This window comes from Ptychodera flava, chromosome 15 (assembly GCF_041260155.1).
Source record: "Ptychodera flava strain L36383 chromosome 15, AS_Pfla_20210202, whole genome shotgun sequence".
Classification (NCBI taxonomy): domain Eukaryota; kingdom Metazoa; phylum Hemichordata; class Enteropneusta; family Ptychoderidae; genus Ptychodera; species Ptychodera flava.
In genome coordinates, this window is record NC_091942.1 from 24219971 (window position 1) to 24236828 (window position 16858).

The 16858-nt window shown below is 38.3% G+C and overlaps 1 protein-coding gene across 3 annotated transcripts in view; it reads left to right on the plus strand.

Annotated features, from left to right (window-relative positions):
- The window catches only part of LOC139151611 (beta-1,3-galactosyl-O-glycosyl-glycoprotein beta-1,6-N-acetylglucosaminyltransferase-like), a 60342-nt gene extending 43725 nt beyond the window's left edge, over positions 1-16617 (plus strand). For all 3 annotated transcript variants that reach the window (XM_070724525.1, XM_070724527.1, XM_070724526.1), the window contains exon 2: positions 14288-16617. In XM_070724525.1, coding sequence (XP_070580626.1) covers positions 14410-15855 — 1446 coding nt within the window. In that variant the 5' untranslated portion in view covers positions 14288-14409 and the 3' untranslated portion in view covers positions 15856-16617. The remainder of the gene's footprint in view (positions 1-14287) is intronic.
- Positions 16618-16858: the final 241 nt, after the last annotated feature.

Here is a 16858-nt window from a genome sequence, read left to right on the forward strand (position 1 = left end):
ATGTGATATCATATGTATCAAATCATATAATATCTATCATATTTTATCTTATCATACTTAATCGTCTTGTGTCGTGTTCTAACATCGTATCATAGATATCATATCATATCATATCATATCATATCATATCATATCATATCATATCATGTGTCATCATATCATATCATATATCATATCCTATGGAGTATTGTCGCCACATCCCATCACACGTTCTGTTCCTTCGCTAATAGTGTTCTCTGCAGGGTTTAATTCTAATTTCCGTTTCCGGAAGTCTCCTGTGCTATGTTTAGTTCGTATTCTGTTAACATTTACTTTTCCTCGTCGTTTTGTCCGTGAGACTGGTGTTTCCAAAGACTTCCTACAATTTTCCACAATTTTACCGTGTCTATAAATTCATGTGACGTCTATTCTATCTCCCCGTTAACTGTACGGCATTTCACTTCTTTTGGTGCATTTAACTCACGCTGAACTATAAAACCGGCGGGCAAGCAATAAAGGGCGGGAAAATACATTGATGCAGACCACTTGTCGTTAGAGAAGTCTTTTTTTGAAAATTACATGTCAATATTATGTTATGTTATGCCATGTGTGTTTCATTGAAAACACTTCATATTTTATCGTATCATATTTTATCGTATCATACTGAACCGTATTGTGTCGTGTTGTATCACACCATACCATCATATCATATCATATCATATCATATCATGTCATGTCATGTCATGTCATATCATATCATATCATATCATATCATATCATGTCATGTCATATCATATCATATCATGTTATATCATATGAGATATAATATCGTATGGTGTATTGTCGCTACATCCTATAAATCGTTCTGTTCCTTCGGTAATAGTGTTCTCTGCAGGGTTTAATTCTAATTTCCGTTTCCGGAAGTCTCCTGTGCTACGTTTAGTTCGTATTCTGTTAATATTTACTTTTCCTCGTCGTTTCGTCCGTGAGACTGGTGTTTCCAAAGACCTCCAACAATTTTCCGTCTATAAATGCATGTGACGTCTATCCTATCTCCCCGTTAAGTGTACCGCATTTCGCTTCTTACTTTGGCGCATTTAACTCACGCTGCACAATATAGCCGGCAGGCAACAATAGAGGGCGGGAAAATACATTGATGCCGACCTCTTGTCGTTAGAGAAAAGACTCTTTTTTGAAAATTACATGTCAATGTTATGCTATGCTATGTTATTTTATGTTATCTTATGTTATGTTATGTTATGTTATGCGTTGGTGTGTTTCATTGAAAAGACTTCAAAGAGTCCGACGATCAACTACGGTTCGCTTAAAATAGGCATAGATGAAATTACTAATATAATTCTGAGAACAGGGAAATAAATTTCTCGTCGAAAGGTCGCTATTTTCAAACAGAGAGATATGTGTTGTTATTGCATTCCCAGGGTAGCGTTCGTGAAGTTGCAGCTGAATACAGAATTGACGTACAGCCACCGCCAGTCATTGCTTTGAAATACAGCTACATGTACGCAGGAAATTCGCCCTTTGGGAAAATAAGGCAGCGAGCTTTTTTTTCTGCTGCAGTCGCGGTCAAATTTTTTTGATTAGCTTTCATACTTCGATGTCTGAGTTGAATAAATGTTATTTGCTAGTCAGTAAATCATACACGCTTGACATGTACTCGGCGCAGGAATAGTTCCAATGATATATGCTGTTACAAGTACACCTATAACTGTTACAAGTAGACCTATAACTGTCAAACACGTTAGAATATACCCAGCTGTCATTGCATCGTTGTTTTAAAAACGGCGGGAAAAAGACAGACACGAGGTAAAAACTGCAGCTTGGATATAGTCAAACGGGCTGATCAAGTTATTTGTCTGTGTATGACATCACGTACGACCGAGATTGTGCAGACTCTCGTGTAACACGAGAAGTAATCACGATTGCCGGAGCTGCTTGGTTTCTCGATAAGCAATTCGTTCTTAATCATTACAGAAAGGATTACGTCACTTTGCATGACGTCACATCAATATAATGAGACTCCTTCCTTTACTATTAATTCACTCAGACTATATTATAACTCATTTACACTCGCATCGGTAGACTTTTACGCGACAAAAAATGACCAGTTTGTAGTCTAGACGAGCATGTGAATGTATGCGTGGCAACGCCTTTCACGGGACTCACCCATCACAGACTGTAACTACACATGGCAATTGACTGTGCTCATGAGATTTATTGCCGGAATAAGTTTGTGAAACGAAATTGTTCTAAAAACAAGTAGTTGTCATAATCCAATATTTGACACCATTTTACAATTATGTCCTTCCAATTATACTTTGAGAGGAACCCTTTCAACGAAGTGCTAAGTCTTCCTGTCAATAATGCAGTGCACTGCAAGCCATATGGTCCCTTGTGGAATATTCTTTTCTAAAGCAAACGCGTTGTTATCGAAGTAGCTCAATGCTGTAAACTAGTTTGAGTGGGCAATAGACGAATCGGTTTACCAATTCAACAGTCGAATGTAATCACAATTGGATCCTCCTTCGGATTTTAGGTCCTCTGTTGTTGTCAGAATGTTTTATGTTATCACAGCAACTTAAAGCCCCAATAGCTGCGAATGTGTAATAAACTGATCTCAAAATATCCTGTTTCCCAATAGTTTTCTTTACATGAGAACCATTAAGACTGAAAAATGTGTAGAACGCTGTCATACGTGTCGAAAGTGGCATGTAAATTCAAACGTTTTTACATCATTTTAGATTTCCCGCCATTTTCGAACAACTAATCATGTGGCAGAGAACATAAAGATTACAACAAAAATGTTGGCCATTGTGTGTCGTGCATTCAAGAAAACGGCATCATGTTTGTTTCCTTTATGATCACGATGTGTATGTGTAGACAATATTGCATTTTTTATGCTCTTCATGGGGACGCCATTTTATTAGTGCGGCACCCGTTTATTATTTAACCTGCTGAAACGTGTAGGCATGGTCCAAATCAGCGAGCAGTGATACTTCTATACATGTCCTTTAGTTAGCACATTTACACGAACCAGCTTTGGTTTGAAAATAAAATCATGAAAAAATGCATAAAATTCGCAGCCATTGGGGCAATAATATCACTGCGTTTTATGCTGGTAACAAGAGCCACATTACATATAAAATGAGAACGATTATATGAATCAGCGTTATAAATTTACTAATTCGATTATTAAGATATTACACGTTTTGGCGCGGTACAGTTTTCGCTGCATCTAATAAATTTTAGTTTCATAAGTGTTCACCATATACATGAATTTAGTCACGTTGGACCTTCATTGTAATATTTTCTGTGTGGAAAATTATCACCTCATTACTGAGATGGTTATAACAAAGGCCTTTACAAATATATAACCTTTAGTTTCCCTGCAATGCTTCCTGTCTCCACCATTCAATAACATTTCGTCCGGAACGTCGAATATACGCAGGTGTTAAAGTGCTCTCATTGTGCATGGTTGGATTCTTTTACGGCCTACCCGCCGCTTTCTTGTCCTTGGACGGCTCGTTCCAGGGTCAAGTTAGAACAGCGGGTATGACTTATGAAAGGATGCAGTACGGCGTGGGCACATCAATGTCAACTCATCCGAACCATCAAATGGAATGCTATACTCGTTCTCTTTGATCAAAATTCATATCGTGGATTACTTTAACCTTTACATTACAAGACCGGCTCTCGGTTTCGCTGTCGTAAGAATGTTTTTTGGCTCGTTATTTCAGCTACGCTTAATATTATTCCATATTTTACCTCCAGTCAGCATAAAATGAAGTGCATGATAGGATTTAAAGCCTCATTAGCTGTATCTTTTTGTATTTTTAATAAGATTATTTGAAATAAAATGCAACTTACGTAAAAATGCTTAGCGAGGTACGACCACAGAACAAATTTCACACATTGACGACGAACGCACAGCTTATATTTTAACAGCTTAATACTTTTAGAGTTGACATTTCAAAGATATTTCTTCAAAGATTGGATATTTTTGTAAGCAAATTGCAGCTAATGGGACTTTGAGAGCGGTTATTTTGGCACATATATATATATATATATATATATATATATATATATATATATATATATATATATTTACTAACTATTTAAACATTAAAGACAGCTTAGTCATTAAATTTGGACAAGAGTGGAAAAACTGTATCAAAGTCCAGGGGTCAACCATGTTCATCACAAGGTTTATTACAACTTCAGGTCAAAATGTAACTAGTCTCGTAAACAAGCGATATAGCGATGTAGACTTGATTGTGACAACCTTGATAAATTGATTCCTGAAAGGTTACTTTCGTGTGAAGCTGTCAAATGCACAGTAACATGTAATTGACCTTACAAGCAACGGTTAACCATAAAATGTCATGGATTTCTCGTTTTAAGTTTGTGTTTTAAAGAATGAAGATTTAAATACCGATAGGGCTGTATGCGGATTAGACAGTAAACTCTAACGAGTCTCTCAAGAAAACTACCCAAAATTTTTGCGTCGACAATCTACGATAAATGTGGTCAAAGCGCCGAACGCAGTAAATGCTGTTCATAACACGCAAAACTGCAGCGTTTGAAGATTAGATCGGCCCTTGGGACAAAATAATGACAAGGGGGAGATGACAGTAATTTTCAGCCATTGTGAACTTTACTCTCACTCGCACACAGCATATTCAGCTGATTAGCAGCTTGCTATGCTGGATCCTGCAAAGTACATGGAACTTACATAGTGGAACTACACTGTTAATCATATATATATATATATATATATATATATATATATATATATATATATATATATATATATATATATATATATATACCAAACTATACAGATGTCCTCGCTGGAAATTACAGCGTTCGATACCAAAAGCTGAGCGTTATAACAGTGACTCAAATTACTTCCAGTACAAGTTAATAATATCTTAAAGGGACATAAGCTGTAACTTGTAGCAAGTTTTTTAGTATTCTGCTCCTGTATATCAACTACCGTGTCTGTCTCTAATCCGTTTGTCATGCTGAAATTTCGAGTATTCTTTTTGTCAACACAGCATTTATGTGTGTAGTGATTATTGTTTATTGTTTATAGATGAATTCTAGTCCGGACTTGAATATAATTTTCAACAACAACAATGGAGATTGTGCTCATATAGGTTGTGTTGATATGATAAATATTTGGCACAGTTTAGGGATTCAATGCAGAAAGTGTAGGGAAACCACAAAACAAAAGTTCTGAAAAAAATAGCCAAAAGATACAGCTCATGGAGCTTTAAGTTGCATCTTGTAATGGTCAGAACGATACCTATGTCTATCTATAGATAGATATCTGTCTGACTATTTTAAGATGCATGAAACCCAAGAAACAGACATTATGGAACCACTATGATCCCCTGAGAAGTATCCCACAATGGTGGACACTAAAAAGCGAGGTCTCTTTACTACAAAATTTCTTGAAAACATCTTGAAAGAACTTATGCTTAAAACCATAAAGTCACACTTCAGAGCTGTAGAGAAGATTTATGGATATATTACAGTGAATTTCAAAGTAGCTTGGAATAACAACGTGCTTAGGTGATTAGAAAAACGTTTGTGGCGATAGAAAATAACGCCAACAGCATTCATTACAAACAATGGGAGCGCTGCAACGCTGACGATGTCGACTGTGGCACAGTGAACGTCGTATTGGGTTCAATTGTTGCAAAATTTATCGAAGGAGAACGTTTGTAATGAATGCAGGTGGCGTCACTTGTTTCTATCGCCACAAACGTTTTTCTAATTCCCAGCTATTTTTAAATTCGCTGTAAATTAGAATGCGCCTTGGGGACAGATATTCGGACTCTCAAATTTCTAGTTATTCTTTTTTGATCTTCCACTTTATTTGGGGGCTCATTTTAAAGCCTTGGAAAAAGAAAAAAAACAACATTTCACCATCTTCGTTTTTTTTTTTTAGAATTGTGAATTTTACTTTCACTCTATCGAGTCGACACGGTGATGGCGGCCATTTTGAATATCGTTGAATCGTTGAATATGTTGAGTAATTTGTAACGCTAATTCCAAACTTTTATTTTTGATCTGTTAAGAGAATGGTTAAAAGTTTCATTGAGGAAAGTTTGAGCAAAAGTTAAACTTTCGAGGTGCATACCACCTTAAGTCGATAATTTTACTATTTTGTTGGTGTTTTAACAGTCATACTATTCGTACTTTTCTATCCCTCTTCCAAAGTATTGTTTATAGAAACGATAGACAATGCACATCGAAGAATCGGAGTACTTTCCTATATACTACAGTCAGCATACACGTAACAATACATGGAATAGTAAGTTTAGACACACCTCTTTCGATGACACCACGCTCCCAGATGTTCAGAAGAAATGTGAGTTTGACCAGTGAAATTTTAAAGTCAGTGAACAAGATAGAGGTCAAAAGCGAGAAATCGAACTAAAACTTTTATATGCAAATTTAATCAAAATCCGAATAAAGTTATCCTAGAGAATCTACAAGCAAATTTTGAAGCGATGGGATGATATGATTTGGTGACGAAAATGTCTTCCCCAAAGACCGAGAAAATTTATCCTAAATTACAGTTTAATCATATTGTAAATAAAGTGGAACGACGTCTCATGTAGGAAGTTGAAAATCTAATTTCAAAGCTATCGATGAAGCCATTGGTAATTTGTATGAAAAATCGAAAACGTTTATGTCTCCAGAGAATGACAGTGAATCGATCGCAACTTTTCAAAGAGCACTGAATTTGGTTTTCTTTTTTGGTTGTATAAAAACTTTCATATCGGTGCATGAGTCCTGATTTCACAGCGGTGACACCGCGAATTGTTGACACAGCGAATTGTTTTTTAAGATGTTAGTCCTGACATTAAGTGTATTCATTGTTTGATCCTAGTTATCTTTCAAATATGATCTCACTCTATGTTCCGTGTCGAAACTTGAGGTCAGCTGATCAGTTCAGACTTTGTCCTATGCGATCACACACAAAGAAATGTGGAGATCGTCCGTTCAGTGTAGCAGTTCCCATGCTCTGGAACAGTCTTCCATTAGATATCCGGCCTTCTCCCAGCAGCCTGTCGACTTTTAAAACCAATGTAAAACTTTCCTTTTTCAATCAGGCTTTCAATATTTTTGCAGTTTTTTTTTTAATTTAGTACTCTTTTTGATATTTTAATGTTATTTGTCCCCCATAAACGCTAGCTCCACGTCACTGCGAGCGATCGATTGGATTGGATGCCCGGCCAGTGTCCTTGACCACTTTATTGCGGATATAGACGCTTTACAAATAAATTATTGTACTTGGGCCTCAGCCCAAGTACATTTGTTTTCATTCCGTGGGAAAAAACTCTGTAAGGTATAACCATTCCTGGCTGAGACCAGGGAGGGCAAAATGTCTTGGCTTCATCTTTCTTGGCATAATAAATGGCGTAATGATGTTAACTGAATGGAAGTGCTGCTCTCAGCCAGTCTTGAATAAGTGAGATGTGAATATTAATGCTTCTCTATCTGAGTTTTTGCCACAAAATCTTCTGAATATAATCAAAATGTGCATCGAAATGTAACAATAATGCACCCTCCGTTTCCTAGGCGATGTAACGACCCTTGCTACACCCACTGGACGAGCCAAAGTGGGAGGGGTAATTTCAGTTTGGTCGAACAAGAGGGCTCGAGACCAGAATTTAACATTTAAACTTGAAACATGTTTAATCGCTGACAAGATGTGGACTAGTGTTAATCAAAGTAAAATTGTAAAAAGGAAAGGTTTTATATCCTGGACACAATGAAAAACATTACGACTGGAAACTGTACCCCCAGTTGAGAATAGTAATGCCCACAGCGATGGAGAACACTTATCCTTGAGCTGAGAAAACCAGACCATCATTTCGAAATTGAGCTGCAGATTCGAGAAGCTCGTTCAAAATAGCTAGGTACACCCCATAAAGGGGTGGTTTCGAGTTTTGAGGGCAAATTTTGCCTCCTTCATATAGAAATCGTACGTTGTTTTTCCAGGAGAACACACCATTTGACACAAAATTTGCATGTAAAGGGTCGCCAGTAAGCACGTGGTCAAATCTGGCATAAGAAACAATATGAAATGTTGGGTAAAGCCAGTCCAAAATAAACTGATTTGAACTTTTGTGTTTTGTAATTTATACCACTGCAGTAACATTACCTTTTTTTGACAACATCACACAATGTAATACGTTTTGAAACTGAATACTCCGACGTATTCTGTGTCTCCTTTGCTAAAAAATACGGTATGCCGATTACCATGTAAGGAGATGATGACGTCAAGACAGATTTGTAGTGCGTTTGGTCCTGGATGGTGCACGAAGTTTTGTCAAGGTGGCTCGTGTATTTATTTCCTAAATGGGAGAGATTAGGGTCGATCTAAACGAAGGCCGAAGAATGTTATGATACTCTGAGCGAGCTGAACTCTAACGCGAATGGTTGGATAATTTGGAGGTGTCTAGAATGATCTCGTCTCACTAAGATTGTTTGGCGGTCAGTATTGAATTTCAACTGCGTCACAAGTTTGCGAAATGAGTATTCCGTCGAACGGTCATCAAACTATATTTTAGAAATCTGGAGACATGGCACATCGCATTTGTATTTTAGTATTTTATATTTTACAAAAGATTTAAGAAGCAATGAATTTGTCGAAAATTCTGAAAAAAATACAGGAAGATTTGATCACGAACACATTTTCACTTGGGGTCAACTAGCCCTGCGTACGATGCTGTGTGTTCCGCTACAGCTAATCGCCCAGCTCACCACAGCCCTGCAAAGACCCGTACGTAGGGTCGGTGACTTCAAATCCATTTTGGGACTTGACGTAAAAAGCCAAATTACTGCCGAAATTCAGCGTTCTTGGGCCCAAGTCGTATCCCAGCCTACCTCAGCTACTCGATCGCTTCCAAAATGACAGTCTTTTATTCACTTCTCGTAAATAACAGTCGATGTCGGCAACTCTCTCGCTAGCCCTGCGTACGATGCTGTGTGTTAGCTGTAGCACATAGCATCGTACGCAGGGCTAGGGGTCAACATGGGGTCGCAGCCATGTTGCCTCAAAACTTATTTCTGTCTGCACTCAAAACTCAAAAATGTCGGATATGAACCTGAAAAATCGATGCAATTTTGTCAAACTTCGGCGAAATTTCAGCCTTGAGACAAAATTTCATTTAGGTGAGGTAAATTTACTGAAATTTGATCGACAAATAATCCTGAGATTGAACGTGACAGCTGTTCTCCAGGAAGTCAAGCATCCAGCTGCCCAAACACAGTTGTCCATATGGCCAGGTTAAATGAGATTGTTTTCAAGCGACGGCGGCAGACCGTACGGGGCTCTGGATATGAACCTACCGCCGGTGTAGCTGTAATAACTGTTGTGTTGTTTTTTAGTGCCCACGGACGAAGTCCTGGGGGAGTTATAGGTTTGGTCTGTCAGTTCGTCCGTCCGTCCGTTCACGCAGATATCTCAGACATGCCCTGGTCAATTTCTTTCAAACTTTGCACAAGAATAGTACCCAACCCCATACAGATGCACGTCGATTTGTTTCTCAATGCGAACGAATTTGGCCGTGTTAAAGGACTTTTTAGTTTACACCTCCATAGACTCCCATGTATAAGGCAGTTCTCCGTAGACTCCCATGTATGAGGCCAAGAAAAATAAAAATTTAGTTTCTCATCGTATTCATATTGCCTAAAGGATGCAGTGACACAGTTTTAAATTGTCCCCACGGATAAAGTCCAGGGGGCTTATAGATTGGGTCATATCCGTCCGTGAGTGAGTCCATCGGTTTACGCAGATATCTCAGACATTTTGACAAAATATCATGTGACCTTGGTGACCTTTGACCTCAAATATACATTATTGTCCATAACCACAAGTGCTAAACCTTTCATATTTGGTATGATGGGACACCTTATGGACGCCACATATTGTACCATTATTTATGTGCATATCTAATTTTGAGCGAGCCAATAGAGCTAGAGGTCTGATTTTTGGTATATAGGGATAAGTTAACAATATAATTTGTTTGACAAAACGTCACGTGACCTCAATGACCTTTGACCTAAAATATACATATTTGTCCACAACTCAGTAACCACAAGTGCTACACCCTTCATAATTGGTATGATAGGACACCTTAGGGGCAACATCAAAAGTTCAATATAATAAATCTAACTTAATTGCTTAAGTTTGGCCTCAGACCCCCCCCCTTCTAACTTAACTGACCTAAAATTGAAAAACATTGCGGACTCATACCCTGTACTTATTCTTTCAAACGATGTACCAATGTACCATTGAATTAAATGAAAATTGAAAACCATTATAAAGTAACAAAAATACGGGTGACTGGATCGGTTTTAGCGTACAAAAAACAGCCATGAAATCGTAAAATTTCCCAAAAAGACGTTAAATCGTTTTTGACTGCACAGAAATTAATTGGCCAACCCCCCCCACCCCCAAACTTAAGCAATTAGTTTTTTTTCAAACATCAATCTTTTGACGTCGCCCCTTATGACACCATATATTGTACCTCATTAATTATGCGCATATCTTATTTTGAGCGAGCCAATAGAGCTAGAGGTCTGATTTTTGGTATATAGGAATAACTTAGCAATACAATTATTATGACAAAATGTGACGTGACCTCCATGACCTTTGACCTCAAATATATATATTTGTCCACAACTCAGTAACCACAAGTGCTACACCCTTCATAATTGGTATGATAGGACACCTTATGACACCATATATTGTACCTCATTAATTATGCGCATATCTTATTTTGAGCGAGCCAATAGAGCTAGAGGTCTGATTTTTGGTATATAGGAATAACTTAGCAATACAATTATTTTGACAAAATGTCACGTGACCTAATGACCTTTGACCTCAAATATATATTTGTCCACAACTCAGTAACCACAAGGGCTACACCCTTCATATATGGTATGATGGGACACCTTATGACACCACATATTGTACCTCATTAATTATGTGCATATCTAATTCTGAGCAAGCCAATAGAGCTGGATGTCCGATTTTTGGTATATAGGGATAACTATAGGGTAGAAATCTAAATATGCCCATCTAAATATTAGATATCTACCATCGAGAACAAAGAAATTTGCTGTAAATTGAATATTTAAGGAGTTTAAGCAATTTCACTATAAATAAAGAACCCCTGCCTCAAACTCCACAAAAGTTGCTAGACATATTTTGCCGTTGTCATGCCATTGCTTCGTTTAATAACCAGTTCATCAAATGCCTAATTGACAGGAGGAAATTCAAGACCATATTTGAATAGTAGTATATATTGTCCTCAAAATTACTCTATCTCGGCCCAAGTACTCATTGCCTTCAGCAATACTGCCTTGTTATTATTATTATTATTAGTTATATTTTTGTTGTGAAAGCGTATGACTTCCTGTGACAAATACTTTTCATTTTCAAGGCGCTTATTGCCTCGAAGGGAGTAATAACATTTGATGTATAGAATTCAGGTTCAACAATTTCGTGTAAAGAAAACAGATTCTCGGAAAGGTTCGTCACTCTTATATTTCAAGTGTTGAAGTTTTCGCAAAAAGTAAAGGAAAAGGGTAAAGCTTTCTTCTAGTTTTCCATGGATTTTTGAAGGTAGTTTGGAGGAGTAACGCTTGTAACTTTAAATATTTTGTCGAGTGTTCAGTAGGTTCTCGAATTATTGAGATAGTATGAGACCAGCGCTACCTGTTTTTTTTTTATCGATACAAATAATGTACTACTTCTTCTTCTTCTTCCTCTCTCTCTCTCTCTCTCTCTCTCTCTCTCTCTCTCTCTCTCTCTCTCTCTCTCTCTGTGTCTCTCTGTCCTCTCTCTCCCCTTTTAATTCAGACACGATGCCATTTGAAGGTTAATCATCCAGTAAGTGGTCCGCGAGAAGCAGCGCGAGAAGCAGATATAGCGTAGGCCCAGTAGGGGGCAGTATATCAGATATAGCGTAGGCCCAGTAGGGGGCAGTATATCAGATATAGCGTAGGCCCAGTAGGGGGCAGTATATCAGAGAAAGTAATGAAGTACTCAGGAATGGTATTCACGCAATTGTGGTAAATTGTTGAGGCAGAATCAAAACTCCTTTGGTTTCTAATTTTGTTTGTTCGTTGTGGAGTACTCAAAGTGGAATGCCCCTCCCCTTCCATTTTGAAAGAGGAACTTTACAGTCTACGCTTTGACAGACACAAATTTAAGGTAGAAACATGAAAGCATTAGTAAGGTCGCTGTCATTCGATGAATGAAATCCTGCAGCGAAGTGATCTTTCCTTTTTAGTCTCATTGACAGATAACCGACGTCACTTGACAACAAGGTGTCTGTTTAATGTTACATCCGGACATTTCAGGCTGTATCGCAGTTGCCATGGCAACTAAATGCCGCCCGTTTGCACCTTCAGTGCCGCTTCTCATTCCTTTGTCGGGAGATTTCAGGAAATGGAGGAATAATTTTGACGTAATTAATGTGTTGTAACAGTTGTACACTGTCCCGTCGCTCTGACATGTGGCAACCTTTCCGTTCAAATGTGGCAACGTAGGACTTCATAGCTCTCTGTTGACACCCTTGCTCATGCGCTTGCGTCAAACTGGTCCGTATATCAGGCTGTACACGATTTTCTATCGTTGGTAAAACTTTTCAAACAGAGAAGCTGAAACACTAGAATTTAATATCTACAAACGGACTCTTCTTCTTAACACGTTCTCATTCTTTGCTAGGTTATATGTTTGTAGCTATGGGCATTATTTTCACAACTTTCAGTTATTTTATTTATATCAGTTTTATTTCAGCACATACGTACTTACGTACACACATACATACATACATACATACATACATACATACATACATACATACATACATACATACATACATACATACATACATACATACATACATACATACATACATACATACATACATACATACATACATACATACATACATACATACATACATACATACGTATTGGCACAAAACATTTACAAAAATTGCACATGAAAGCGCCCTCAACCACACGCGTCGTCCTCGCCACTTTGTACTGGTGAATGGTTATTACGCACGTAAATTGTTACAGAGGCTTTTGAGTCTAGATTTAAAGCAGTCTTGATTGATTAGATAAATGCAATGCTGTCCATGTTGAGCGTGTCCTGGAGGTCTTTCCTACAACTTTTTTGGAAACGACGAAACTGATGGTGCAAAGCAAAATTGTTTGGCGAATGAGAGAGAGAGAGAGAGAGAAGAGAGAGAGAGAGAGAGAGAGAGGAGAGAGAGAGAGAGAGAGAGGAGGCGGGGTAGGGATGGAATGTGTCTGTACAAGTCTAGAACGTATATGATGAATAGTATAATCACCCAGAAAACGCTTGATTATATATATATATATATATATATATATATATATATATATATATATATATATATATATATATATATATATATATATATATATATATATATATATATTTTTTTTTTTTTTTTTTTTTTTTTTTTTTTGGCAAGCTATCTTATACACCCAACCCGTCCTTAGATTCAAAGTACGCCATTGGGCATCCCATTTCTATATTTTGTCATATTTTTGTAATGTGCACCCAACGCTTTATTATGTCAGATATACTGCAAAGACATTTAAAGCATTGTCTCAACTGGCTTTCTCTCTGTGAATACTCGAATCTCCAAATTTTCGAAATATAATCAAAATGAATGGTTACATTCAAGTCTTGCCGTAATCATTGCAAGGAAAAAGCATCTTACTCCTCTTTTGCAACGTTTCAAATATCATTCGACAAACCGGAGCACAACCCGACGTTTTGTAATCTTTGCATATTTTCTACAGGACAACATTTCAAATTGGTAGGCACACTTCCTGGCCATTTTCAGACCTTGGATTTTTTAGGGCGCAGTGTTCATTACAGTCACTACTTGGTAATGTCTACTGACAATTGATCGATACTCTAACGAACAAATCATAAATTCAGTTCGGTTCAAAACCAGTAAATGAGAAAATGACACATCTCCAGCAGAATGACTGAAATATACTTTAGTTGCCTTTCTCAACTGTCCTATAAAGTTTTGACAGAAACATTTTTTTTGATGGTTGAGTCTATTGACTTCCAGTGAATAAACGTTGATGAAGATTCAAATGTGCCACAAGAGATAAGCAGCATTTTTCAGTTGCCGATATATTTATATTTTTCTATAGTGAATTAGCAGCAGTAAATTACAATTTGTGATCGTTTTATATATTTCAGGGAAGGAACTCGAAACTGGTCGTCTCTCTGATACAACCTGATAACCGCTCATAGATATCAGATGTTGGAGGCGCTGATTCCACCAGTCTGCACGGAGAATTACCATAAGAAGACAACGAGCCATGAGGCTGTGTTTCCGACGCACGAAACGGAAAACACTGTACGCGGTTGCATTGTTTTCTAATATGATGTTTTGTCTTCGGTATTGGCCTTTCTCTTGGCCCTTCGCTTCTTCCGGCGTGTCACGTGGACTGCTTGGCCCAATGGAAGACGTCTTGCGCGCGCAACAGGCGAATCGCGGAGAGCTCTCAGATGCTGAAAATTTCGACCACTCTTACGACTTCAAGTACGAGGGACTGTTTAATGACATGGACTCTCTAAGAACATTTGGTTCTTTTTCTTGTTCCCAGCTTTTTATGAAAACCGTTGTGATCAACAAAACTGCAGTGGAAGCGAAGAATAATTACTTAAAATCCCGTATACCCCACGATGCTGCTTTCCATTCGTTAGCTGAGAACTGTACAAAGTTCACATCAGAGAGGTATTTCAAGTATAATGTTACTCAAGAAGAGCTGGATTTCCCCCTCGCATACGGAATTTACATGTACAAGTCCGTTCGCCAGGTGGAGCTTTTGCTGCGGACTATTTATCGACCCCATAACGTTTACTGCATTCATATAGACCGCAAGGCATCATTGCATGTCCACAAGTCAATGCGGGCGATCGCGAAATGTTTCGACAACGTCTTCGTCGCCTCCAGGTTGGCAAGAGTGACGTGGTGTTCCATCGAGGTCGTTCGTGCCGAGCTCTACTGCCTGTCGGACTTGCTGAAACGCCCGGAAAAGTGGAAGTATTACTTGAATTTGAGTGGCCAAGAATTCCCGCTGAAAACGAATCTTGAAATCGTCCAAATACTGAAAGAATATCACGGACTGAGTGACGTAATGAGCAGCTCGCTCAGGACAAGTCCTGAAAGGCAAAAATTTAAATATTTCATAAACAAGGGAGAGGTTGTGAATTCAACACTACCGCACACTTTGCCAAAACCTTTCGCCGGGCCAATTTTCAAAGGTGAACTCCACGTTGCCCTCAGTAGACAATTTGTCGGGTTCATCCTCTACACTAAGGTTGGACAGACGTGGTTCACCTGGTTGAACGAATCTCTGTGTCCCGATGAGTATTTCTACCAGACGCTGAGTCGTCTTCCCGGCGTTCCCGGCGTTTTGGGCAGAAACGTTAGTGGTCCCCTGGCTGAATTGACGAGGGCCAAGATATGGCAAGGCTCAGTTTCAGGAGATTGTCAAGGAAAGCTTGTCCGACAGATTTGCGTCTACAGTTGGCGGGACCTACCTTACCTGGCGACGCGCCCTCAACTCTTTGCAAATAAATTTCACGCGGACTATGACAGCGTCGTACTAGAATGTTTGTCCGAACTCATCCAAAACCGCACTAATAATCCAATCAAACTTAATCTTCCATTTTACAGAAATTTCTCAACTTTTCGGTCGTGGGAATCTGTGACGAACCAGAAAAATTGGATTTTGCGGGACGAATCAAAACTTCCGTGAACACCTGAAGCAAATTGAAAGTCAGAAACAACGGACGTACGAGGCTGAACGTATTGTACATGTCGGAATATCAGGATGAATTTAACATTTGAAGGGCATCTTTTCATCGAAATGTTGTCCTGAGCTATTTCGTGTAACATTTATCCTGAAACAACTTCTTCTACCCGCTTCAGCATTATAACACGATCGAAAGAGGTTTTGGCATCGAAACACATTTGTGTCCGAGTCAGGTTTCCACCTTCTTTTTTACCACCAGGATTCGAACATCTTGAATGAACCAAAACATTAATATAACATGACGAAGATTGTCTGAATTCAAAGATTATTGATTATTGCAACGAACGTTTAGCTTACATTCAAGCCAATCAAAAGTCTCAAGTTAATACCTCTTTACAACCGAACCATATCACGCTGACATAAAAACCTTGCCTTTAAGACTTGATCAGTCAAAACAGCTAGACAAATCGTACAAACAGAACTTCCTCAAGGTTTATTTTCACCCTTTGAACCCTCAGCTGACCCCCCCCCCCCGAGTAATCCATGACGTCATGCAGAGATCTACCGTCGAACCGAGTTTACAGGGTTAACTTAAGGGTATGATTCAGCAGTGCCGGAAATTTGACCTTGACTTTTTTATGTTCCTTATGGAGGGCTGGGCGGATTGATGACCTTATCTTGTCACATGACGACCATCAAAGACGTCACAGTCTTTCTCTAATACATATGTATTAATTTTATCAATAAACTAACCCGATTGAATTCAAAGAAGGAGTGTTGATTTATTGTTGATAAAAATGTCATATTTTGAAACAGCTTTTGAGTATGTCACATACTCAAATGATGACTCGGTCATTGCTTGCTTGTCTCACCACAGGTCTAGTTTGTATCATAAGGTGTGTATTATTCACTTTAATCAAATGTTGCCAGAACAGGGTCAGAAACTTGTAACATTTACAATGTGAAAAATGTATCGTTCAACAGAGACAACGTTTTACATTTGTAA